Source organism: Ictidomys tridecemlineatus, chromosome 5 (assembly GCF_052094955.1).
Source record: "Ictidomys tridecemlineatus isolate mIctTri1 chromosome 5, mIctTri1.hap1, whole genome shotgun sequence".
Lineage (NCBI taxonomy): Eukaryota > Metazoa > Chordata > Mammalia > Rodentia > Sciuridae > Ictidomys > Ictidomys tridecemlineatus.
Window position 1 is genome coordinate 12021430 of NC_135481.1, and position 26051 is coordinate 12047480.

Consider the following 26051-nt stretch of genomic DNA (forward strand, 5'->3'; position numbering starts at 1 on the left):
AGATAGTAAAGGAAATATTCAGAATTTTACTCAAGTATATTTGGTTCTTGAGTTTAAAATTGTGAGATTTTTTTTTGGACATCAGGAATTTGGATAACAGGATACTTATATTCTCAAAGGGTATTACATGAAATGCTACCTGTTACAGTAGGTTCTCTTTTGATTATAGAGAAATCTGTCTCACATTGGCTCAGGAAATAGAAAGGAATTAATTGGCATACTTACTAAGGAAGTTTACTGGTTGAATTTATTTAAACTACTACTGAATTCATTGGCCTAAATATATTCTTTGTCTTACTTTCATTTTCTTTTATTATAGAGAAGCTTCTATGCATTGAGGATAGATGGAAGACATCATCTCTAGCCTTATCTCTCTAGCTTACTAGCCCTAGTGGAAAAATGCTGCTTTCCCAATAATTGCAGGAGAAGTTCTAGTACAGAATTTTAGTGACTACCCACTGTGGCTGGGCAAAACAAAATAAAGTGATTGGCTCAGCCTGGGTCACAGCTAATTTCCCCTATCTGGAGGATGAGATCTGTCCATTCAAACTGTTGAAAGACTTTAAACTATGTCATTTGACTAGGAAGAAGAGAGAGTCTTTTGAAGGAAAATAGTACTTTTACTAGAAGGTTACTTACTGGGCAGGCTAACCTGATATTCCTATGCTGTTGTGTCATGTGATAATTAATTTCTACCATCACTTTTCTTCAGTTGAAACCTATGAAATGTATCCTCATTCATTACCAATCTAGTTTTTACCTGGCATTCATCTATTGTTATGTATCTTATCAGTAATGAAGATCAACTGATAGGCACTCTTGTCACATGTCAAAATCTGTTTCTCCTCTCATTTTGTTTCTTTTTTATTCTTTTGGTAAAAGAAATAGTCTTTTTTTCTGAGAAGCATCTATCAACCTTTGATCTAATTTTAAAAAAATATTATTTTTAGTTGTACACAATAACTTTGTTTATTAATTTTTGTGTGGTGCTGAGGATTGAACCCAGGACCTTACATTTGCTAGCCAAGTGTTCCACTGCTGAGTTACAACCTAGCCCCTTGATCTAAATCTTATTTAATCTTAGTTACCAGAGAACATTGATTCATCAGTTAGACCTCTTTCTTCAGTTTTCAAGTTTTTCTTCTGTACTTGTTCCTGTGTGTGATCATTGATTTTGTTCCTAAGCCTTACTAATAAATATTTCACTAAAACTGCTTCTCCTCCTTTTCTGGATAGCAGATTTGGTCAGCACTTGCTCGTCTACTTATTTGCCACTTTATCTCTTCTGCCTTAACTTCTTATTAAAGTTTTTCTCTGTTTCCTACCTCTTTCCAAGGCCACAGTGGTATCTGGAGACCTTTGTCTCAGACCTGAACCTTGAATAATGGTATATAAGGGCCAAAAGGGATTTCTGGGATAGTCAGCTCAACTTTTTTTTTTTTCCCTATTTTGATTGATATTTCAATTATACCAACTTTCTTTTGGCTAGTTTTTACATGGTATATTTCCTCATCTAGATTTTTCTGTCTTGTGCTATATATTTGTGTCTATTGGCAGTGGCATAGCTGGATTTCAAAAATTTGGTCTGATAATCTTTGTCTTTTAACAGGAACATTTGCATTTAATATAATTATGGGTACATTTAATTATTAAAAATATTTGTTTTATATTGTTTCATCTGTTCTAACCCCCTTTCTTGCTTTCTTTTGAATTATTTTTACTTAATTGTTTTCACTCTATTGTAAATAATAATAATAATAATAATAATAATAATTATTATTATTATTATTTTAGTTAAGTGGCTATCCTAGCAGAGGGTCTGGCAAATTTTTTCTGTCAAGAGCCATATAGTAAAATTTTTAGCTTTGTAGACCATATGGTCTCTCTCCTAACTACCCAATTTTGCCATTGTAAATGCAAAATCATCCATAGATAATAGGTAAAGGAATGAATTACAGAAGGAAGGATAGATAAAGTCATCTAGGTAGAAAAATGTCAGCTAGATTCTTGGAGAGTATTTTAACTTTCAAAATGAATAGTGGATAAAGAGTTAAAAAAAGTAAATCAGAGAAAGCCAATTAGGAAGATTACATGAAAAATAATCTTCATGTGAGAGCAGTTCAAGAATCAGAAGTTAATTGCCTTTAGACATATGCTATGTTGTGTGAAGATGAATAAAAGGCCTCTGAATTTAGCATCTCTTTGATAATTGGTGACTATTTCAAAGAGTATTGAGAAGGGGAGCTGTGTGTGGGTTCTTAAATACTTGGAAATATAGTCATTTCCATGTTCTGTTCTCTGGACTATGAATAACAGAGTTGCCTAGATTTCCCTTGGAAATGTATATTTTTTAAAAAGTTCCCCAGATGATGCTAACAAATGCTTAAGTTTGGAAATTACAAATATAGATTTTTTTTCAATCAGCTTAGCAAAGACTGACTTGACATTAATATGGATTTGTGAGTTATAATTTTAGGCAAATTCAAACACAAAGCCATGACTTAATACAATAACAAAAGAAAATTATATTAACATAAGTGGGAATAGAAGACTGTGCTGTGGCTGTTGCTGGAAACCTGCAGTTAAAGCAGCTGAAGAGGTTTTAGCTTCTTAGAGGTAATGGGGAGATGTAATTGAAGTGGGTTTACTGTTCGAAATCACAGCTTAGGATAGCGCTCCTCTTTTGAGAAAGAAGGAGTTTAGTTTTAGGGTTGTCATATTATATAACCTTAAGAATCAGATTGTAGTCATTTAGTGCATTTCTTGAAGTAATGGAGTTCAGCCTTCCTGCTGTAAGGAGTACTTTGCTTCCGTGAAGCCTTATTCTTAGGGATTCAGGAGAACAAAAACATAGCAGAGCAGACTCCTGATTCTACTTAAATAACTTTTAAAAATATTTTTTTGGGATAATTGGGGAACATTTAATATTGATTAATATTAAAAATCATTAATTTTAAGCTAGATGCAGTGGAACATGCCTGTAATCTCATCTGCTTGGGAGGCTGAGACAGGAGGATTATGGGTTCACAGTCCCCTGGACAACATAGTGAGACCCTGTCTCAAAAAAAAAAAAAAAAAAGTTACTTTTTAAAGGTTCAATTATGGTAGTGTCATTGTTTGAAATAAAATAGTAAGTGGATTCTCAGTGTTTGTATGAAAAATGAAAGTTTCATCTGAAGTATACCTCCAAATATAAATTCTCAAACATAAGAGACCATCTCTAGTGCTAACAAAGATACAAAAATCAGCAATCAGAAGAGCAATTCAGTCTGGATGATATTAAAATATTAGTCCTAAAAATATTAAGTTTTATATTTAGAATTTTAAAAAATGAGTGAGAGTAATAGCCCTTATATTAAAACAGTTGTGAAATTTAAGTAGGTAGAGAAAAGATCAGGTGGATATGAAAATGACAAATTTTAGAAGTGAAAGAAATCTGCAGTTAAAGCAGCTGAAGACACCAACAACATAGTGTTCATGAGTGGGAAAAGTCAATAATGTTCTTTCCAATATTAATCTATAAAAATGCAATTTCAAAATGTCAAAATATATTTTTCATGGTAGTAAACGTACTTATGTTGAAATTATTATGGTAAATAGCCAAAGTGAAAAACACCAAATTTTGGAGATATGTTCTTAATATATGAGAATTTATTATAGAATTGTGATAATTAAGATGGGCTCAGGGATAGACAAATACAGCTGTGGAACAGAATATAAAACCCAGAACACATTGTTAGGTATATGGCAAAGGCGGCAAAGGTGGCATTATATATCAGTGCACAGAGAGTTGACTATTAGGTGCTGGTTAATTGTTAATTTGAGTTGGAGTGAAATAATTAAGAGCCCTGTCTTACAATAGCCTGAAAATAGATTATGTGAATTAAAGACCTAAAAACAAAACAAAACAAAACAAAAAAACCCAGAAAACCTAGGCCTTTTGTAAGAAAATATAGGATAACTTTATGTCCTCAGCATAAAGAAGTATTTAAAGAAAAACTACCAGGAGATAATAAACTTTAGAGCCAGACTGCCTGCTTTTAAATCTTTATCATATTCTAATTATGATTTTGGGCAAGTTATATAATCTTTCTGCATTTGTTCTATCATTTGTAAAGCGAGGATGACAGTAAGGGAAGAATTGTAAAGATTTATGTGAAGTAAAATGACTAGTGAAAACAAGTATGCATTAAGAATGAAATACAACTGTTTTTTCCTGTTGTTTACTAAAAAACAACCTGGATGCAGAGTTGCATTTGTAATCTCATCTATTTGGGAGGTTGATGAAACAACTTTGAGGTTGAGGCCACCTTGGGCCTTTTAGACTCCTGTCTCAAAAAATTGTGAGTGTTTCAGGTTTGGGATCAAGGTCTGAGGTGAGGGTGGCAGGCACCATGTCCAACTGTGAAGGTAGCAAGAAGAAGCCCCTGAAACAGCCTAAGAAGCAGTCCAAGGAGATGGATGAGGAAGAAAAGGCTTTTAAACAGAAACAAAAACAAGAGCAGAAGAAACTTGAGGAGCTAAAAGTGAAGGCCACTGGGAAGGGCCCCTTGGCCACAGGTGGAATTAAGAAATCTGGCAAAAAGTAACTCGTTTCTTGTGCCTGAAATGATGGTGACTATTAATTCCATTCCTATGAAACACCAGTACCCCCACTGTAATATCTTTTGCCACCTATAGCTACAATGAAGTGTTGTGTGGAGTCTGTTGTAAATTTAAGAATAAACTTTTGTTAAAAAAAAAAATTGTGGGTGTAACTAAACGATATTCTGTTTGCCTACCCTGAGCAAGGCCTTAGGTTTAATTTCCAGCACCACAAGGCTGGGGCGGATGGGTGGAGAGAGAAAAGATACAAAAAGGACAAGCTATAAGGAATCAATAAATTTTCTCTTTTTAAAAGTAAAAACTTCTAGGGGCTGGGATTGTGGCTCAGTGGTAGAGCGCTCACCTCACATGTGTGAGGCCCTGGGTTCGATCCTTAGCACCACATAAAAATAAATAACAACTAAAAAATAAATAAAATAAAAAATATTTTAAAAAGTAAAAACTTCTCTATAACAAAATGTGTTGTAAATAAAAGAGGTAAGTCCCTGGTTGATAGGAGATTTTGCCACACAATCAACTGAAAGCTGATTAAAATACCAAAAAAATTAATATATGAAAAACTCATTTAAACTGATAAGGAGAAGACAACCTATTAAAAAAGGAGATCAAAATGAAGGAGCAACTTAGCCCAAATGGCAAATGAGATGGTTAGAGTTGCCAGTTCTCACTAATAATCAAGGAGATGCAAATTAAAGAATAATCTTTTTGATTGGCAGAAACTCAATATTCTGACAATACTTCCTTTTAGTAAGGAAACAGAAAAGTCTGAACTCTGCTACATTTGTTTGAAATGGACATTAGAGTAACCATTTGGAAAGCATTTTGTTAATATCTGGCAAAGTCAAGATACTCCAAATGCAGTAATTTTACTCTTAATTATAAAGAGAAAAATCTAGCAACTACACATGAGGAGACACGTGTGAGAATTGCAGCATTGTTTTCATAGTGTAATGTTGGAACCATCGTAATATTCACTAGGAGGGCAGTGAGTGAATTGATTAACTGTGGTAGAATCATGAAATGGGATGTTATTTAGCCATTATTGAACTTTACATCTGTTAATAGGAAAAATGATATTAAACTAAAGTGAAAAGTAGACTATAGTGTGATAATATTTCTTAGAGATTAAAAACAAAACAGTATTATATATAAATACAAAAACATGGAATAATAACTTCTGGGTAGTGGTCATCTCGTAGAGCAAATGAGGGAGCTTTAACTGATTTTAATACATGTGTTTATAAAAATGATCTTGAGTGAGCATAGCAGTTTTCAAACTTGTTGAATTTGAGCAGTAGATATATGGTTGCTTTTTATATATTCCATAATCTGTATATTTGAAATATCATCTAGGAAAAATATAACAAAATTTCTTGATTAGAGGATTTTGACAAATATTTGGTAGTATGATATTGAAATAACTGAATATTTTTATTGTTTTTAAAAATAGCACATTATATGTTAAAGGATGAAATAACTAAAAAGAGGAAGGTTGATGATAAATGAGAATTTTTTTTTGGTAGGACATAGTACTAATGGAGATAATAAGAAATAGGTTTTGTTCTGGAAAGGATGTGGAACAATTTTTCTCTACACAGCAACTGAAGAATAGAGATGAAATGAAAATAAGAATAAATTGAGGTTGAGAAACCACTTGTAGGTAATTATTTTCTGAGTGAGGTGTAAAAGAGTAGTGTTTGGGGAATATGAGAAGATTGATAGGGTATGTGGAATTGAATGAGGTTAGGTGGAAAGGTAGAATATTAACATCAAAAGACAAAAGGAGGTTGAATAAATTTATAATGGTGCCTACTTATATAATATTTTCAATTTGGCTCAGTAAGTCCAGCAGAATCTTTTTCTTACTCTGGTCAAACTTGTCTGTCCTCCCATCTTGGGCAAAGAGGAGAGTCAAAACCCAGAGTTCTTTGAAACTATGTCTATTTACATAACAGGTTTCTCTCATTGCTTTCTTGATTATAATGCTATTTTCTGATCTTTCTGTAATTAATGTATTTCACAAAGTTTTTGCACCACTGAAAGCATTCTTTCTTGTTTTTGCATCATCTTTAAGAAATTTGGGTGCAAGGTAACTAGCTTTGTATAATTATTCTGTCTTTTAGTCCAGTCCTTAGTGAATAAAGAACAAACTTGGTTTTAATTCCAAGTAACTTAGAATCATTTGAAATATCAGAGGATATTGTACTTTTTAAATTCTGAATTGTTGATAAAACAAAACATTGAAATGTATGTATATATTTTTTGCCAGTTACTGTTTTAGAAAATACTCATTATTTGAACAATAGGATGTAGTCTCAATGAGACTATTTGCAGTACTTGTTCCTGTACTGAGAGTTAGAATTTTGTGTTCTAAAAGATGTATGTAATGAATGTGTTTGTTAAGTCTTTCTTTTTTGAGCGTCAGACAGCAGTGTTTAATACGACTTGTAAATGTTTCACGTCTTTTATATTACAGTTTTTTTACCAAGAAAATGATTTGCATGATCTTGAACAACACATACTATTTATGCTGATGGGACAGGATCCAATATGAATATAAGTGATGGAGGAAGACGACGCTTTGAGGATAATGAACATACATTACGTATATATCCTGGGACAATTTCAGAAGGGACAATCTACTGTCCAGTTCCTGCCAGGAAAAACACCACAGCTGCTGAGGTGATTGACACTCTTATAAACAAACTTCATCTAGACAAAACAAAATGTTATGTTTTAGCAGAGGTAAAGGAATTTGGTGGAGAAGAATGGATTCTCAATCCAACAGACTGTCCAGTTCAGCGAATGATGTTGTGGCCACGAATGGCTCTGGAAAATCGCTTAAGTGGAGAGGACTACCGCTTTCTTCTGCGGGAAAAAAACCTTGATGGATCAATCCATTATGGTAGCCTTCAGTCATGGCTACGGGTAACGGAAGAACGACGTAGGATGATGGAACGAGGTTTTCTTCCACAGCCTCAACAGAAAGACTTTGATGATTTATGTAGCTTACCTGACTTGAATGAGAAAACTCTCTTAGAAAACCTACGAAATCGCTTTAAGCATGAAAAAATTTATACCTACGTTGGCAGTATTCTAATAGTTATTAACCCATTCAAATTTCTTCCTATTTATAACCCCAAATACGTCAAAATGTATGATAACCACCAATTGGGAAAACTTGAGCCCCACATATATGCAGTGGCTGATGTAGCTTATCATGCTATGCTTCAGCGTAAAAAGAATCAGTGCATTGTGATTTCAGGAGAGAGTGGTTCTGGGAAGACTCAAAGCACAAACTTTCTTATTCACCACCTTACTGCACTCAGTCAGAAAGGATTTGCCAGTGGAGTAGAACAGATTATTCTTGGAGCTGGACCAGTACTTGAGGTAAGTGTATAGAAATAGTTTTCTTATCCTCAAATATATCTTTAGAAAATACCTGGTAGATGTGAGAAAATGAAATAAAATGAAATATAGAATCACAAACATCACTGTTATCAAGGGAAACAGGAAGATGGCAAAGCAGAAAGGTAATGTGGAAGATTGAAGGGTGTGAGAGCAATAAAAAAATTTTTTTTGAAGAGTATCTTTCGGTAAGTCATTAGTGATGCAAAGATAGAGATGACTGGAATGATATCCTTTTCCTTAGAAAGGTAGAAAGCAGAGCAGGACTCCTGTAATTTGGTATGGAAGTAGGTGTTTGGGGAATATATTCTTGCTAGTGTATTTGTGTCTCTGTAACCTTAATGAGTGCCTGGCATTGAAATTCTTAATGATTTAAGAATATAGAGACTAGCCAGGGTTAATGGCACATACCTCTGATCCCAGCAACTTAACTCAATTGCAAGTTTGAGGCTAGTCTCAGTAACTCAGTGAAGCTGTAAGGAATTGAGTGAGACCCTATCTCAAAATAAAAAATTTAGAAAGGGCTGAAGATGTAGCTCAGTGGTAAAGTAACCCTAAGTTCAATTCTTGGTAACCCTCACCCCCCAATGTAGAGATTATTGTTGTGTGGGATGCCGTGGAAGTATTACTATCATGTTGAAAGAGAATAACAGAAAGACAATGCATTGATCTCACTTATATATATAATCCAAAAAAGTCAAATGCATAAAACAATAAAATAATGGTTATTAAGAACTAGGGGTTAAGGGGCTGAGATTGTGGCTCAACAGTAGAGCGCTCGGCTAGCATGTGCAGGGCCCCGAGTTTGATCCTCAGTACCACATAAAAATAAATGAATGGAATAAAGGTATTGTGTTCTACAACTAAAAACAAACAAACAAAAAACAACAACTAGGGATTGAAGAGATATTGATCAAAGAGCATGAAACCTCAGTTACACAAGATGAAAAAGTTCAAGAGCTTGGGCTAGAGATGTGGCTCAAGCGGTAACGCGCTCGCCTGGCATGCGTAGGGCGCTGGGTTCGATCCTCAGCACCATATAAAATAAAATAAAGATGTTGTGTCCACCCAAAACTGGAAAAAAAAAGTTCAAGAGATCTATTTTACAACATTGTGATTCCAATTAATAATAATGTGTACTTGAAAATTTCTTAGACAATAATTTACATGTTCTTATAATAAATATGAGTTAATAAATATGTAAATTGCTCAGTTTGCCTATTCCGTATTATGTAGATAAATGAAAACATCATGTTGTATACCATCAATATATAACTTTTACTTAACAATTTACAAAGAAAAAGAGAATACAAATTTTCTTTTAAACCTGAAAGGAAGAGGTCATATTACTCTGTGTGTGTGTGTGTGTGTGTGTGTGTGTGTATGTGTGTGTGTATATGTGTATGTGTTTTATGAAACTGAAGATTGAAACCTAGTGCCTCACACATGCTAACCTGCTAGGCACTGCTTTACCCCACTGAGCTACGTCCCCAGCTGTTTTTAAATTTAATTGAGACAGGATTTTGCTAAGTTGTCCAAGCTGGCCTTAAACTTGAAATCCTCCTGTTAGCTTTTTTTGTCACTGTGACGAAAAGACTGGGAAAGAATAATTTTAAAGTATGAAAAGTTTATTTGATACTCATGTTTCAGAGGTCTCAGTTCATAGATGACCAACTCTACTCTTTGGGTGTGGAGGTGAGGCAGAACATCATGGTTGGAGTGTGTGGTGGAGAAAAGCTGCTTAGGATGTGGCACCAGGAAACAAGGGGGAGGGAGGGGCACACTGTAGATGTGGGACAAAATATATATCCCTAATCCCTAAAGGCGTGTCCCTAATGACCCACCTCTACCAGCCACACCTTATCTGCCTACATTTATCACCCAGTTAATCTAAGTGGATTAATACAATGACCAGGTTAAGGCTCTCATAACCCAAATATTTCACCTCTAAGCTTTCTTGCATTGATTTTCACATGAGCTTTTGGAGAACATCTAATATTCTAATTAATAGCACCTCCTACTTTACCTGCTTAGTGGCTGGGATTATAGGCATGTGCTACTATGCTTGACTTTGTTGTGTTTTTAAGAGATTTCATGAGGTCTAATTGAACTACAATAAACTGTACATACTTAAGGTGTACAATATGATAAATTCTTTTTTTTTATTGGATCTTCCTGAGAATTGAATTCAGGGGCACTTGACCACTGAGCCACATCCCCAGCCCTTTTTGTATTTTATTTAGAGACAGGGTCTCACTGAGTTGCTTAGCACCTTGCTTTTGCTGAAACTGGCTTTGAACTTTATCCTCCTACCTCAGCCTCTTGAAAATGTCAAGTAGGGAGAGAGAAAGATGGTGGAATATAACTAGGCAGTGACTCTGGATTCCTAAATAGCTCAGAAAGGAGATGGTGAAGGAACAGTTGACTAGAGAGCTGGATGAGAGAGTAAATGCTCTAAGACCCAATGTTGGACAGTATGAAACTTGAAGAGTTACAGAGGTTATCAGAATGGAAAATAATAAGGACAGAGTTCCTTAATCTTGAACCTGAACTAGGGTGGTGTGATGGGGGAAGGAAATGGAGAAAAAAGGAGAGGAAAAGCACACAAGATCACTTTCTTAACAGTTGGAATGAAAAACCGACAAAATTGATATGTGATAGACAACAGGCGGAATCAGTGAGGAGATCAGGCAGTTTAATCTAAATTTTGGACTGAAAGCCATTCTTGCTATGGCAGCCATTTTGTGGAGTCCACAGGTGGTCAGCCTCTCTAAAATAAATAAAAGAGCTTCTCCCTACCTTCAGATAGCAACAGATAAAAATAGAGGGAGTACCTCTGCATAAGCATGTCTCAGTTATTTATCTGGAAGAAACTTGAAGGATCCCTACTTGCCCAAAGTTGCCGAAACACCTTCTTCCTCGCTGAGGACAAGGGAAGTGGGGTGGAGCAGCCACCAGAGCTGGTCATTCCCAGGAAGTGCTTACCTGACCCAGCCCTCCATACATCTTCCACAGGAATTCAGAAACCAGAATGTATGCCCATGATTCACAGCTGTGGGCAATGAGAGCTCATGCACAGGTGGAAAGGTTGTTTTTGTTCTAGACAGTGGAGGGGGTTGGCATCTGTGATTTTTAATCAGCTGGGGAGCTTGGACTGGCTGAGCCTATTATTGGTGAGCAGGGACACTGGTCCACAATCTGCTGGTTTAGGGGAAACACTTCTGCACTGCAGACCAGCCACATGAGCCTAGAACCACTGGTCCAGTGCTTGCAGACAGACACCAGGATCTGTGCTACTTTGAAGAGAGCGTGTGGAGGTGAGCGGGTGCCCAATAGCCCTGAGCCAAGTACTGGATGCTGTTGCATATAACAAAAACACCCAGCAGATGCAGCAAAGCAACCCTCTGAGCATCCAGCCTTAGGCCCCTGAGCTAATAAAAGGAGAACTGGGGGCTGGAGTTAGTGGCTCAATGGTAGAGTGCTTGCCTAGCACGTTTGGGGCACTGGGTTTGATCCTCAGCACCACATTAAAAAAATAAAAAGATATTGTATGTCTGCCTACAACTAAAAATATATATATATTAAAAAAAGAATGGAGAGCTGGGTGGTGGAAGTACACAGCAACCAGGGATATTACTCCTGTTCTCAATATAAAAAGTAGACCAAAATACAATAATACTGGGTGATTTCAGCACCCCTCTCTCATCATTAGATAGAGGTCATCCAGACATAAACTAAGTAAAGACTCTTCAGGAACTGACAAATACTATTAATCAAATGTACCTTACAGACAGCTATAGAATGTTTCATTTATCAACAACTTTTTTTTCCTCCATATTTTAGGGCACAAAGGAAATCTTAGAAATACAAAAATTTTAGAGAATTCCTTGCATTCTATATGAGATCATAATCAAATGAAATTAGAATTCAATGACAAGACTAACAGAAACCATTTTAACATCTGGAGATTGAATAGTAGATTTTTGATTTTTGTATACCGGGAGTTGATCTCAGGGCACTCAACCACTAAGCCACATCTCCAGTCCTATTTTGTATTTTATTTAGAGATAGTGTCTCACTGAGTTGCTTAGCACCTCACTAAAGTGCTGAGTCTAGCTTTGAACTTGAGATCTTCCTGCCTCTGCATCCCGAGCCACTGGGATTATAAGTGTGCATCACTGCACCTGGCCTGAATAGTATACTTTTGAATGAGGAATGAATCACAGAAGAAATGAGGGGAGAAATAAAATTCTTAGAAACAAATGAGAACAGAGGTACATGTATCAGAATATCTGGGACAATATGAAGGCAGTTATATAAAAGGAAAGTTTGTAGCACTGAATTTCTACATTAAAGAGAAGTATACCAAATAATAATCTAATGTTATAGCTCAAGGCCGTAGAAAAATTCCAAAATCCATAGAAGACTGGAAATAATATTAGAGCCAAAATTCGTGAAATTGAAAATAAAAACAAATTATCAATGAAACCAAGAGTTGTTTCTTTGAAAAGGTAAATAAGATTGATAAAACCTCAGCCAAACTAATCAAAAGAAAGTGAAGACTCAAATCAAAATTGGAGATGAAAAGGGAAATATCACAGCCACTTCTGAAATCTAGGGCATCATTAGTAACTATTTCAAAACTCTGTATGATAATAAGCTAGAAAATCTTGAAGATATTGATAATTCCCAGTGATATATGACCTACCCATGAACCATGAGAATGTAGAAAATGTAAGCAGACTAGTATCAAGCAATGAAATTGAAATAGCTATTAAAAACTTTCCGAGAACAACAGAAAAAAAGCCCAGGATCAGATGGATTCTCAGCTTAGTTCTACCAGACCTTTAAGGAAGATAATGTTAATTCTCCCGAAATTATCCCATGAAATAGAAGAGGAGGAAACACAAACGCTGCCAAATTCCTTCTATAAAGCCACTTTCACCCTGATACCCAAACCTGACAGACTCATTGAAGAAATAAAACTTCATACCCACGGGCTGGGGTTGTGGCTCAGCGGTAGAGTGCTAGCCTAGCATGCACAAGGCCCTGGGTTCAATCCTCAGCACCACATAAAAATAAATAAACAAAGGTATTGTGTCTAACCAAAAAATAAATATTAAAAAACCTTCAAAACTTCATACCAATATCCCTGATGAACATAGTTGCAAAAATCTTAATAAAATATCGGCAAGCTGCATTAAAAAATCACATTAATAGTGCATCATAATCCAATGATTTTCATCCCAGTGATGCAAGGTCATTTCAACATACATGAATCAATAAATGTAGTTCACCACATAAATAGAGTTAAAAAAGCATTTGACAAAGCCTAGCACCCATTCATTCATCTTTAAAGCATTAGAGAAACTAGGAAGAGAAGGAACTTATTTCAAAATTGTAAAGGCTATATACAACAGACCCAAGACCAGCATACTGAACAGAGAAAAATGGAAAGCATTTCTCTAAAAACAAACAAGACAAGGATATCTACTCTCACTACTCCTATTCTAACTGTAGCCAGACCAATCAGGCAAGAGAAGATAATTAAAGGGATTCAAATAGGAAAAGAATTCAAATTATCTTTATTTGCTATTACCATGATTTTATATTTAGAACACCGTCCCTCTTCCCTGGATAAAGAAAAAAAAATGTTACCAGAAGACTTGTATTTTTTTAAATTTATGTTTTAGTACTAGAGATTGAATTCATGGGTGCTTAAACACTAAGTCACATCCTCAGCCCTTTTTATTTCTTGAGTCAGGTTTCAACGTAACACATAAAATGATGTAAAATACTAAAACATGCTACACTGTGGATGAACCTTGATAACATTACACTAAATGAAAGAGCCAGACACACAACTATATATTGTAGGATTCCATTAACATGAAATATCCAGAATAGGTAAATCCTATGATAGAGCAAAAGAACTGATAGTTTATAGGGATTGAGGGAAGAACAGCGGGGAGTGACAATGTAATGATATGGTATTTTGGAATAAAAATTTTGGAATTAGAAGTTAATAGTTGTGCACAGTATTGTGAGCATACTAAATACTAAATTCTATACTTTAAATGGTTAATTGTTTTTTTCTGGTACCCAGGGATTGAACTCAGGGACACTTGACCACTGAGTCACATTCCCAACTCTGTTTTGTATTTTATTTAGAGTCAGGGTCTCACTGAGTTGCTTAGGGCCTCACTTTTTTTTGCTGAGGCTGGCTTTGAACTTGCAATCATCCTGCCTCAGCTTCCTGAGCCTTTGGGATTATAGGTGTACACCACTGCATTTGGCTTAAGTGGTTAATTTTATGTTTTGTGAATTTCACCTCAAAAAGAAAAAATCCAAACAAAGGGGTCAGAAATAGAGAAATTAAATTGAGAAACATGGGAATATTAGAAAAGAAATAAGAAGATAGATTAAAAGGTAACCATGAGAATGTCATCAAGTGAAATAACATAAAAACCCCAGTAAAAATCTAGAGATGGTCATATTACATAAGAAAGAAAATGACAAGTTGACTGCACATAATTCTTTAAAAATAAACAAGCTAAAAGTAAAAAGAAAAAAAAATGTTGTGCTAAGACTAGTCAAAAGATAGTTGGGGGTGGGGTTGTGGCTCAGAGGTAGAGCACTTACCTAGCAGGTGTGAGGCACTGGGTTTGATCCTCAGCACCACATAAAGTAAAATATAGACATTGTGTTCACCTATAACTAAAAAATAAATGTTTTTTAAAAAGTTGGATCTCAAATAATTTAGATTATATACCACACTAAGATATTAAAAAAATAAAAGCAAATTAAATGTAAGGAAAAGTAAAAATAATCAAATGCTAGTGCTTCATATAATAAAGGATATTAAAATAAACTTAGCCAATGTGACAATTTAAGCAAGTTTTTTGAAAGATTCAAATTATCAAAGTTCACTGGAGAAGAAATGGATAATAAAAAGTGCTTATATATACTTAAAAAATTTTTTTAGTTGCTGATTTATTTATTTATTCATTTTTATGTGGTTCTGGGTATCGAACCCAGTCCTCACACTTGCTAGGCAACCACTCTACCACTGAGCCACAAACCCAGCCCTGTATATATACTTTTAAAATTGAAAAAAAAATTAAAAATATTCCCACAAAGAAATCTGGGTCCAGATCACCATTAATCAATTCTAATACTTTAAGATGGAAAAAAGTTTATACTTTCTATGCAAACTGTTTCAGAAATAGGAGGGAAGATTTCCCAACAATCTATGAGACCAGAATTATCCCAAGGGGGGAATAATTTACAGAATACAATACTCCTCATGATAACAAATGCAGACATTCTGAACAAAATTTTAGCAATCTGAATTTAACAATAAATTAAGATACTACACTTAAACCAACTAGTATTTATCCCAGGAATGTAAGGATGGTTTAACATTTGAACTCCCATCAATGGAATGTACTATATTAACAAACTTTATATACATATATATGAAGTATATAGTACAAATATATCTCAAATAGGCCCAGAAAGAGCAATTCCAACATCTATTCCTGATTAAACACAAAACCCTGCCTGTCATCACAATTAATAAAGACTGAACACTTTCTTTTAACATCAGAAAGAAAATTTGGATGTTCCTTTCACCACTTCTATTCAATATTATACTGGAGTAGCCAGAGAAATTGGGCAAGGAAGGACAAAAGACATGCAGATTGGGAAAAAAACAAAAACAAAAACAAAACTTTTCTGTTTTTCAAATTGTCTGTGGAAAATTCAACCCACCAAAAGTGTGTATTTTAATGTGGTGCTTTTGGAAATGAGATTTTCCCGGGATTTGTGATTATTGTTTTTGTTACTGTTTGGTTCTTTTATGACTTTTGTGAAGTAATCCTGTAGTGTCTGTGTTCTTTTTTTGCATGAAGCCATCAAATTGCTGAGTGCCTATGACTCAGCCGGGCAGTTGTCAATCTGCCTTACTTTTTACTTCCTGCTAACACAGAATCTGTAGTTCAGATGTGGATCTCAAGTCTTTCCTGAGCAGGTAAATATTCTTGAGTATGTGCAGTCTTGTGCATGTACACGACCTTCTAAATGCTCAGAAATATTTCAGATCTTTTCAGAAGCCACTTCACACTTGTCACTCACCAGCTGTTCCTTTAAGTGGTTTGGTGAGCTTGTGTTCTCCTACCTCCCCATCCTGTTATTATTACTATAGGCAGTTAGAATGTTGAAACACTTGCCTCTGATTCTTTTTGACACTCGTGGTGGTATAGAGAATATGGAGAGGCTATTCTCGTGAATGAGCTGAGATTTAGGGAAGTAACAGACAGTTCAAATTGTGGGAAATAGTATTTGGGAGAGCTCCGATTAGTGCTTTAAAAAAAAAAGGGGCTGGGATTGTGGCTTAGCGGTAGAGCGTTCGACTAGCACGTGTGAATACCTGGGCTCGATCCTCAGCACCACATAAAAATAAATAAACAAAATTAAGGTATCATGTCCACTACTTCTAAAAAATAAATATTAAACAAACAAACAAACAACAACAACAAAAAAACCCCAACTATTATTGTAGGATGTTAGTTTTCTCTTCAGTTTTCAGCTAGGGAGAGAGGGATAGTAATAGTGCAAGTGAAAATTCTACAATGAATGCTTTTTTAAAAAAAACTAACTTTCAATTATTTTTCTTTATTAAATGCCTTCCAAATGCCTCCCTCCTGAGGCTTGTTACAAGCCATTGGCTGACTTCCACAATTCTTAAAAAGTTGACTAAAACTAGTTTTTATCAGCATTCTTGTTTCTTTTATGTAGGAAAGAATTTTCAGAGGTTCTTACTTAGCTGTTTTTACTGATCTCACTTTCAGTGATCTTTTCAAAAATTGAAATTGCTGGGTTGTTTTGTAATAGGATATTAAACTTTTGTGCGTGTTTGTGTGCGCACGTGTGTAAGAAATCGTCAAATAGGTTTCCAGAGTTGCTGTACCATTTTGCTTTCCCACCAAGAATGTTAACATTTTAGTTGCTCCATATCCTCAGCAGCACTTGGCAATGCCAATTTTTCTTTCTCTCTTTTGAAAGCTATCTGTGCAAGGGTGAAGTAGTGTTTTAGTGGGTATATCATGGCCTTAGTTGGAATTCTCTAATAGCTAGTGATATTGAACCTGCTGTCTCATTGTTATTTGCCATCCACACAACCTTGTGATGAAATGTCTGTTCTAAAACTATTTCTCAGATTGTTCCAAATAACTTCACATAAGTGATAAAGTTGTAATCAGAATTTACAGAGCAGGTAAAGCTTCTGAGTGGCTACTGACGTTGTAAAATTGGGTAGAATTAGAAGCAGCGTATGTGAAAAAAAATGATTGATAAATTGTTCATCCACATTTAGGTGTTTCCAAGCCCACATTTTCCTTTTTAACCAATTAAATCCCAAGGTTTTAGTTCTGCAGATATTTGAATAAAATTGACATAGGTGCTTTAAAATAGGTTGGAAATCAATCTAGAGCTTCTATATTTATTATGTTTATTATTATAATGTGGGTTTATTATTTTACTATTATAACATAATTGTGTGTCATATAATTATGTACTATATTTAATTTTTATATGTGTTGCACATCTGGGATGATGGATTAAAAATGGGTTAAATATTGTCATAATATAAAGCATTTGACAAATTAATTTTTCTTTGATATCAGCATTTCTCCATTTTATGGTTCTGTGCTGTTTTTCTAAATTCCTTGGAAAAAACTTTTTCTGGTGGAAAAGGAAAGGGAAGAATAGAGAAAACATTCAGTCATTCAGAGCTCACCACTGCCAACTTTTTTTGTGTGTATAGGTCACAGGGTTTGGTGGTATTTGAGAACCTGAACTCTTCACATCACTTATTTAGATATAGTAGAATGTAAGCATACATGAGGAAATTTTCATGAATGTGTCTTTGCTACTAGTATCACTTTAACTTTTTTTTTTTTTTGTGGTGCTGTAAGACAAGCACTCTACTGTGTGAGCTACATTCCCAGCCCCCTTTAATTTTTTGTTGATAACTTTTTAAAAAAGAGAAATTTCATGAACATTTAAGTGCATACCTACTAAATAGAACACTGCTTTTCAAACTTTATATTACATTTGAACCACTGGAAGATGTTATTGAAATAAATTGAGCTTTATCCTTAGAATTTCTGACTTGGTAGTTGTGTGAAGTGTCTGAGAATTTTGTCTAACAAATTTCAGGTGATACTGATGCTTCTGGTCTTTGAAAAATTTTTTCTTTTTAGATATATATGAGAGTGGAGTGTGTTTTGACATATTATGCATACATGGAGTATATCATTTTAATTTGATCCCATTCTTATGGTTGAACATGATGTGGAATTATATGGTTGTATATTCATAAATGAACATAGGAAAGTTATGTGTGTTTCATTCTACTGTCTTTCCTATTTCCATCTCCCTTCCCTTTGTCTAATCCAGTGAACTTCTTTTCTTCCCTCTCCTCCTCATTGTGTGTTAGAATCTGCATATCAGAAAGAACATTTGGCCTTTGGGTTTTTGGGACTGTCTTATTATGCTTAGCATGATAGTCTCAAGTTCCCTCCATTTACCAGCAAATGCCATAATTTCAGTTTTCTTTATGGCTGAGTAATATTCCATTGTATATATCATCTTTTCTTTATCCATTCTTCTGTTGAAGGGCATCTAGGTTTGTTCCATAGCTTAGATATTGTGAATTGAGCTTCTATAAACATTGATGTGGCTGCGTCACTATAGTATGCTGATTTTAAGTTCTTTGGGTATATACTGAGGAGTGGGATAACTGGCTCAAATGGTGGTTCTATTTCAAGTTTTCTGAGGAATCTCCATACTGCTTTCCATAGTGGTTGACCAATTTAGTCCCACCAGTATTGCATAAGTACCTTTCCCCTCCACATCCTCACAAACATTTGTTGCTTGTATTCTTGATAATTGCTATTCTGACTGGAGTGAGATGGAATGTTAATGTAGTTTTAATTTGCATTTCACTGGTTGCTAGAGATGTTGAACATTTTTTCATATGTTTGTTGACCACTCTTATTTCTTCTTCTTTTAAGTGACTGTTCAGTTCCTTTGCCCATTTATTGACTAGGTTATTTGTTTTTTTGGTGTTAAGTATTTTGAGTTCTTTGAATATCTTGGATATTAATGCTCTTGAGGTTCAGGTGATTTTCTCCCATTCTGTAGGCTCTCTCTTGATTTTCTTGATTGCTTCCTTTGTTGTGAAGAAGCTTTTTAGTTTGATATGCCATTTATTGATTCTTTTTTAAAAATATTTTTTTAGTTGTAGATGAACACACAATATTTTTATGTGGTGCTGGGGATGGAACCTAGGGCCTTTCACGTACGAGGCAAGCACTTTACCACTCAGCTACAGTCTCTGCCCCCATTTATTGATTCTTGATTTTACTTCTTGCATTTTAGGAGTCTGGTTGAAGAAGTCGGTTCCTAAACTGACACGATGGAGAGTTGGGCCCACATTTTCTTTAGTAGGCACAGGGTCTCTTGTTTAATGCCTGGGTCCTTGATTCACTTTGAGTTGAGTTTCAATTTTATTCTGCTTACGTATGGATTTTCAGTTTTAAAAGTACCATTTGTTAAAGAGGCTATCTTTTCTCTAATGTATGTTTATGGCACCTTTGTCTAGAGTGAGACAACTGTATTCATGTGGATTTGTCTCTGTGTCTTCTATTCTGTTCCATTAGTCTTTGTGTTTGTTTTAGTGCCAATATCACTGTTTTTCTTACTATAGCTCCGTAGTATAATTTAAGGTCTGGTATTGTGATGCCTCCTGCTTTACTTTTCTTGTGAAGGAAGCTTATGGAAATGATTAATTACATTTATTGATTTCTGTATGTTGAACCAACTTTGTTATGCTTCTGATCTTGACCACACTGGGAATGTAGTAGAAATGTAGTAGTTATTAAGGAACCAGTTGATATTACCTCCTCACCTTCTCTTTGGGTGTGTGTGTATCCATATTTGTATACTCTATACTGTTATAGTTCTACACATACATGATTTTTGCATCTAGGCGGTGTTCAGCAAATGGCTACTTTAGGTTTTGAAGTTACAGGGCAGGTCATTCTAATGAGATTATTAGAACAGGAAAAAAAATCTGCAATAAATTGTCTTTAACTCCATGTCTTTTCTAGTTTTGTTTTTCTACATATGTTGTGAATGGATTACTTTAGGGCAGTGCCCTTTTTTTTCCTTCCGGTGCTTAGAATTGGACCCCAAGCTTTGCTGCCTTATACTTAGGCAAGTACTCTTCCACTGAGCTATATCTCTAGCTTGTTTTAATAATTTTTTATTGAGCTAAAACTTAGCAAAACCTATACATGGTTAAAATTTATGGGGAAGTGAGGATAGGAAGGACAGCAGAATAAAATAGACATTATTATTGCTATATGTATATACATGACTGTATGACCAATGTGATTCTGCAACCTGCACACTCAGAAAAATAAGAAATTATACCCCATCTGATTCAAATGTATGATATGTCAAGATCATTGTACTGTCATGTGTAAATAATTAAAACAAATGAAAAAATTTGTAGTTTTGAGAATATATTATACTCAAGTAACCACCATTATATGAATAAATTCTAGAATATCTTAATCACCTCTTGGGCTCCTTTGTAGACATTTCCCAATTCCACCCCAATTCCCATATATATCTGTTACCTGTAACTATTGTTTTGCCTTTTCTAGAATTTCACATAGATGGATTATATAGCATGTACTCTTATGTCTGGTTTCTTCTGATAATGTTTAATATTTCTAACTGGTCATTGTATCATCAGTTCATGTTTATTACTAGGCATTATTCCATTGCATGGTGTGTACTTGGGTAGCCATTTAGGGAGTTTATAGTTTTTATTCTTTTGTTATGAATGCTATAGTTTTATTTTAAATGTATATAAAAGTAACATTTTAATGAAATTTCACTTATACATTTCAAAATTTGTAATTGTTTTAATGAAGTTATTTTTTACTAGCCCCTTGTTATTTCATCTTAACTGGATTTTCAGAAATTATAAATATGTTAAGATATTTTGCTGGCTCTGAAATGTGAAAACAAAATTTGAACTTTACTGAGCATTAGGTTTTTTTTTTTTTTATAAATTTTTGATCTTTTTATTTTAACTAATGAAGTCTAAAGATTTTCTTTTTATTTTCACCTTTAAATGAAGCACATTTTTATACCTTTCTTGTTGTTTAACTGACCTTTAATATTCTGCAATTTTTACCCCCATTCTGATCACTTTGGACTATTGATTTTTTTTTTTTTAAAGAGAGAGTGAGAGAGGAGGGAGAGAGAGAGAGAGAGAGAGAGACTTTTTCATATTTATTTTTTAGTTCTCGGCGGACACAACATCTTCGTTGGTATGTGGTGCTGAGGATCGAACCCGGGACGCACGCATGCCAGGCGAGCGTGCTACCGCTTGAGCCACATCCCCTGCCCGAGCATTAGGTTTTTAAAATTAAGAATTATTTTACTGACAATCTTTTTGATCTTTCATTTATTAATTGCTTTCTTTTATTTTATCTGATCTGTGAATATTAATTGGAACATATAAAATGAATTGACTTTCAGTTATCTCTTTTATGTCTTTGAACTGACCTAAACATTGTTTAAAAAAATTGTTTTTAATTGAAAGTAATGAGAATGGTTTATTTTGACAGGCTTTTGGAAATGCAAAGACTGCTCATAACAATAATTCAAGTCGTTTTGGCAAGTTTATTCAAGTTAATTACCAGGAAACAGGCACTGTACTTGGGTAAGTACTGCTTTGGGAAATTTTTTATTTTTGTTATTACTCCTTTATGAGCTACAAATTGTGACATTGGTATATGGTATTAAGAAAGAAAAATAACCCACATTTTTTTTGGCGGGAAGTACAGTTCTCGGTTGAATAGACTTATGTATGTTAGGCAACCATTCTATCCATGAGATAACATCTCTAGCCTTTTTAATTTTATCTTGAGACCAGGTCTCATTGACTTTGCTAGACTGGCCTTGAACTCACAGTCCTCCTGCCTCAGCTACCCAAGTGTCTGTGATGATAGGTGTGTGCAACATGCTGGCCTAAAACTTTTTCCTCTCATTTTTCTTTTCTTTTGGAAAAGTTTAAACCTCAGGTTGTAAGAATATGTAACACTCATACACTCTTAACTTATTATTAACAATTTGTTGCATTTACTTTTCTCCGTTATATATACATTTAGTTTTTGGAATGGTTTTCAAGTAAGTTGGACATAAACTTGACTCCCTGATTATACTAAAATAATTACACTTTTGTACATGCTGATATTAGTGTTCTTAAAATCAAGAGATTGGATTTTGTTTACTAATAATTCTTATATAGTCGTAAGAACAGAGTCTTTTGTGCCAGCTTTAAAAAACTAATAGACTATTTTTTAGAGCAATGTTAGGTCAATAGCAAGTAGAAAGTACAGAGAATCCCCTTATATTCCTTCATACTATGTTCCATAACCTCATAATCCCTAGTATAAATATCTTACATTAGTGTGCATTTGTTAAAATTGCTGGGCCAATGTTGTTGACATATTAGTTCTAAATATGTCATCTTATTAGTTCTAAAGTTAATAATTTGCTCTTAGGTTCATTGTGTGTATTGTACATTCCATGGTTTTTGACAAATGTATAGAAGATATGTACTCACCATTACAGGGTAAAACAGAATAGTTCCACCTCCTACCTGGTAACCTTTGGCAACTACTAATCTTTTTACTGTCTCCATGAGAAAGGGCCCAGAGTCCCCATTGCCCCTTTCAGAGCATGTTTGCAATACCTTAATTTGCTTCCCTAGGTCTTGTCTTCTAATAGTTCTGCCATTTCCCATTGTCACAGACTGGCAACCAAGTCTTTAGCATGTGGACCTTTGAGGGACATTTAATATCCAAACTATAACAAATACCATAATAATATTGTTTCTGTACTTTACTTGACTGTTTTTTTTTACCTTTTCTCCAAAAATAAAATACTGGCTTTAGGACCTTTAATTATGTTAACCAATTAAGCCTTGATTTTAATTTTCTTTAGTGTTTCTGTTAGTAATAGGTATTAAATTTTATCAGAAGCCTTTTTGGTATTTATGGAGATTAATCATGTCTTTATCCTGAGATTTATTAATATTGTCATTTCCCCCAAGTATTTAACTACGTTTCATTTCTGGGAAAGGAATTCCACTTGGTAAATACTGCCCCCCCCCCCCAATTGGTTGTTGTGTTCTATTGGCTAGGTTTTTCTTTTTTTTTTTTTAATTTATTTTTTTGGTACTGAGGATTGAATATAAGGGTGTTTTACCACTGAGCTACATCCCCAGTCCTTTTGTTTGCTTATATATTTATTTAATTTTTCATTTTGAGACAGGGCCTTGATAAGTTGCTAAGGTTGACCCCAAATTTGTGATTTGTGAGTTGCTGAGATTATAGGCATGTTACACCACACCTGGATCTGTTTGTTAGTTTTCATTATGATACTTGAATCCATATTAATAAGTGCAATTTATCAGTACTTTTTTTTTTTAAAGAGAGAGTGAGAGAGGGGAGAGAGAGAGAGAGAGAGAGAGAGAGAGAGAGAGAGAGAGAGAGAGAATTTTTAATATTTATTTTTAGTTCTCGGCAGACACAACATCTTTGTTGGTATGTGGTGCTGAGGATCGAACCCGGGCCGCACGCATGCCAGGCGAGCGCGCTACTGCTTGAGCCACATCCCCAGCCCAGTACTTTTCTTTTTCATGCTATCTTACTTGTTTTAAAATTTTATTATTTCTGCATTTAAATAAACAATTATCGACTCCAACTACTATGTGTTTCCCTCTACCACCTGTAGAAAACCAAAACCAAAACTAGTTTAAGAAAAGCAAAAACAAAAACAAGAGATAAGTCCTTTTTCTATGGTAAGATTGTTAGCTCATCTATTTTTCTGATTCTGAAGGCTAATTAGATACCTTTGGTACTTTTATTCATAAAAGTGGGATACAGTCAAGTCATCAGACTTTTCTTAGTATTACTGATTGTGCTGTAGCATAGATTGATAATAGGTGAAGTCATAGTGCTTTATAACTTATGAAATATTATTAAATTCTCAAAAACAGTTTTGTGATTCAGGAATAGCAGACATTTTCCCATCTTTTGAAGGAAATTCAGGCTGTTATGTGTTAATATCTTAAAAGATTAACCTTTTTGTTATGTTATGATCAATAATAATCTTCTTTGTTGATAAGCCAAGAAATATATATTAAACAGTTTTTACTCTTTCTTTATTTTATTTACTGAGCAAGGTTTATAGAATACATTTTGAGAACCAGACAATGTGATAAGTAAGGAGAATATAAAAAGATGTAAACAAGTTTTCTGTTTTTAAAGGTCTCATTGTCTGAGATGACAGATATTTATATAAGTTAATTACAGTAAATGAGATCAATGCAATGACTGAAATATGTGTCTGGAGGTTTCACATAAAAAGGTAATTTTCAGGGGCTGGGGTTGTGGCTTAGTGGTAGAGTACTTGCCTCATACATGTGAGGCACTGCGTTTGATCCTCAGCACCACATAAAAAATAAATAAACAAAATAAAGTTATTGTGTTCATCTACAACTAAAAAATATTTAAAAAGGTGATTTCCATTGAAAATTTTCCAAGAAGGACTGGGATATTACATTATTAGTTGAAATGATAATTAGTAAATGAGTGGAATCATGACAACATGGTATATTTGAGGAAGTAAGATACATGGTTATAGAGCATGGTCATAGTGGTCAGTTGATGTCTAATTTTGTGAATAAAACTCAGATGTTTGTAAATATTTTCTTGACATTGTGAAACAGATTAAAGAATTTTATACAAAACAATCTTACACAAATTAAATAGTACAAGGAACTCCTGGTAAGATTCAACAATGATTAAAATTTGTCATATTTGCTTTATCTAGCCCTGTCTTCTTTTTTTAAAGTATATTTTTAGTTGTAGATGGACACAATACCTTTATTTTATTTGTATATTTTTTATGTGGTGCTGAGGATCGAACTCATTGTCTCACACATGCTAGGTAAGAGCTCTAACACTAAGCCACAACCACAACCCCCCTTTCTTCTTTTGCTATGCTGATTTTTTAAAAATCACAGACATAATATCAGTTTACCTCTGTGTGCTTCATTATGTTGAGCAAGTGAAAGTAAAAGAGTAACATAACTAGATCTTATGTTGTAGATGAATAACACTTCTACCAGTATCGCCTGTGGATTGAGGGAAGAAAAAAGGTATTACTCCATGAAGTAGTTTGTTGGTTTAGTTGGAAGAGAGAGCTTTTGCAGTTAAAGCAGACCTGGGTTTATGTCATAGTTGTACAGTTTACTAGTATATGGTCTTAATATCTTTGAGCATCAATTTCTACATTTGTAAAATAAGGGATGTAATATTTGCTATGAAGGATGGTTGTGAGAGTTTTACATACTAGTTCATATTAATACCTTTTCTTACTTTTTAGACAGATTAAGAGTCTGTTGCATAGTAGTTATTATGATACTTTGAAAAGAGTGATAATTTAATTGGTGGTGGTAGTAGTAGTAGGCTTGAAAAGAAGCCATATTTGAGCTCCATATTAATAAAGGAATGATATTCACTAAAATGAGAATGGAAATAGATTAAGGAATTACAAGTGGAAGGAAGAATGTTGAGCAGTGTAGTGGGAAGTGAATGATATGCCTGAGAAAATAACCTGTATTTATAACTAAGTAGAGAGAATGTGATGGGGAGGAATTGCGTTAAACACAGCTTACAAGTCAAATTTAACCCAAAGTAATTTGGATAGAATAGTGTAAAATTTAAAAATCCAAAAATTTTAGAAACCCTTTTCTAGAGAATTATAGAAACCCTTTTCTAGAAAATTAAAATGTTAGTCAGTTGCTCCTGTTTGGATGAGAGGTATTGAACTTGAAGGTACAGCCTGGGCAAAGAATAAAATATGAGAAATAAAATTGATGG

The 26051-nt window shown here is 34.3% G+C and overlaps 2 protein-coding genes across 12 annotated transcripts in view; both read left to right on the plus strand.

The window, feature by feature from the left end:
• Myo9a (myosin IXA) overlaps window positions 1-26051 on the plus strand; it is a 293301-nt gene that overhangs the window by 67775 nt on the left and 199475 nt on the right. For all 11 annotated transcript variants that reach the window (XM_021727982.3, XM_040275557.2, XM_078049353.1 and 8 more), the window contains exons 2-3: window positions 7082-7995; window positions 21726-21820. In XM_021727982.3, the coding sequence (XP_021583657.1) occupies window positions 7156-7995; window positions 21726-21820 (935 nt within the window). In that variant the 5' untranslated portion in view covers window positions 7082-7155. The remainder of the gene's footprint in view (window positions 1-7081; window positions 7996-21725; window positions 21821-26051) is intronic.
• Window positions 1784-7067, plus strand: LOC120886525 (translation machinery-associated protein 7). The gene has a single exon (XM_040275561.2). It carries the CDS (start codon window positions 4395-4397, stop codon window positions 4587-4589), a length of 195 nt encoding a protein of 64 aa, XP_040131495.1. The 5' UTR covers window positions 1784-4394; the 3' UTR covers window positions 4590-7067.

Excerpts from the sequence above, each read along its gene's own strand:
- LOC120886525 (XM_040275561.2), top strand. The coding sequence starts at position 4,395 with ATGTCCAACTGTGAAGGTAGCAAGAAGAAGCCCCTGAAACAGCCTAAG.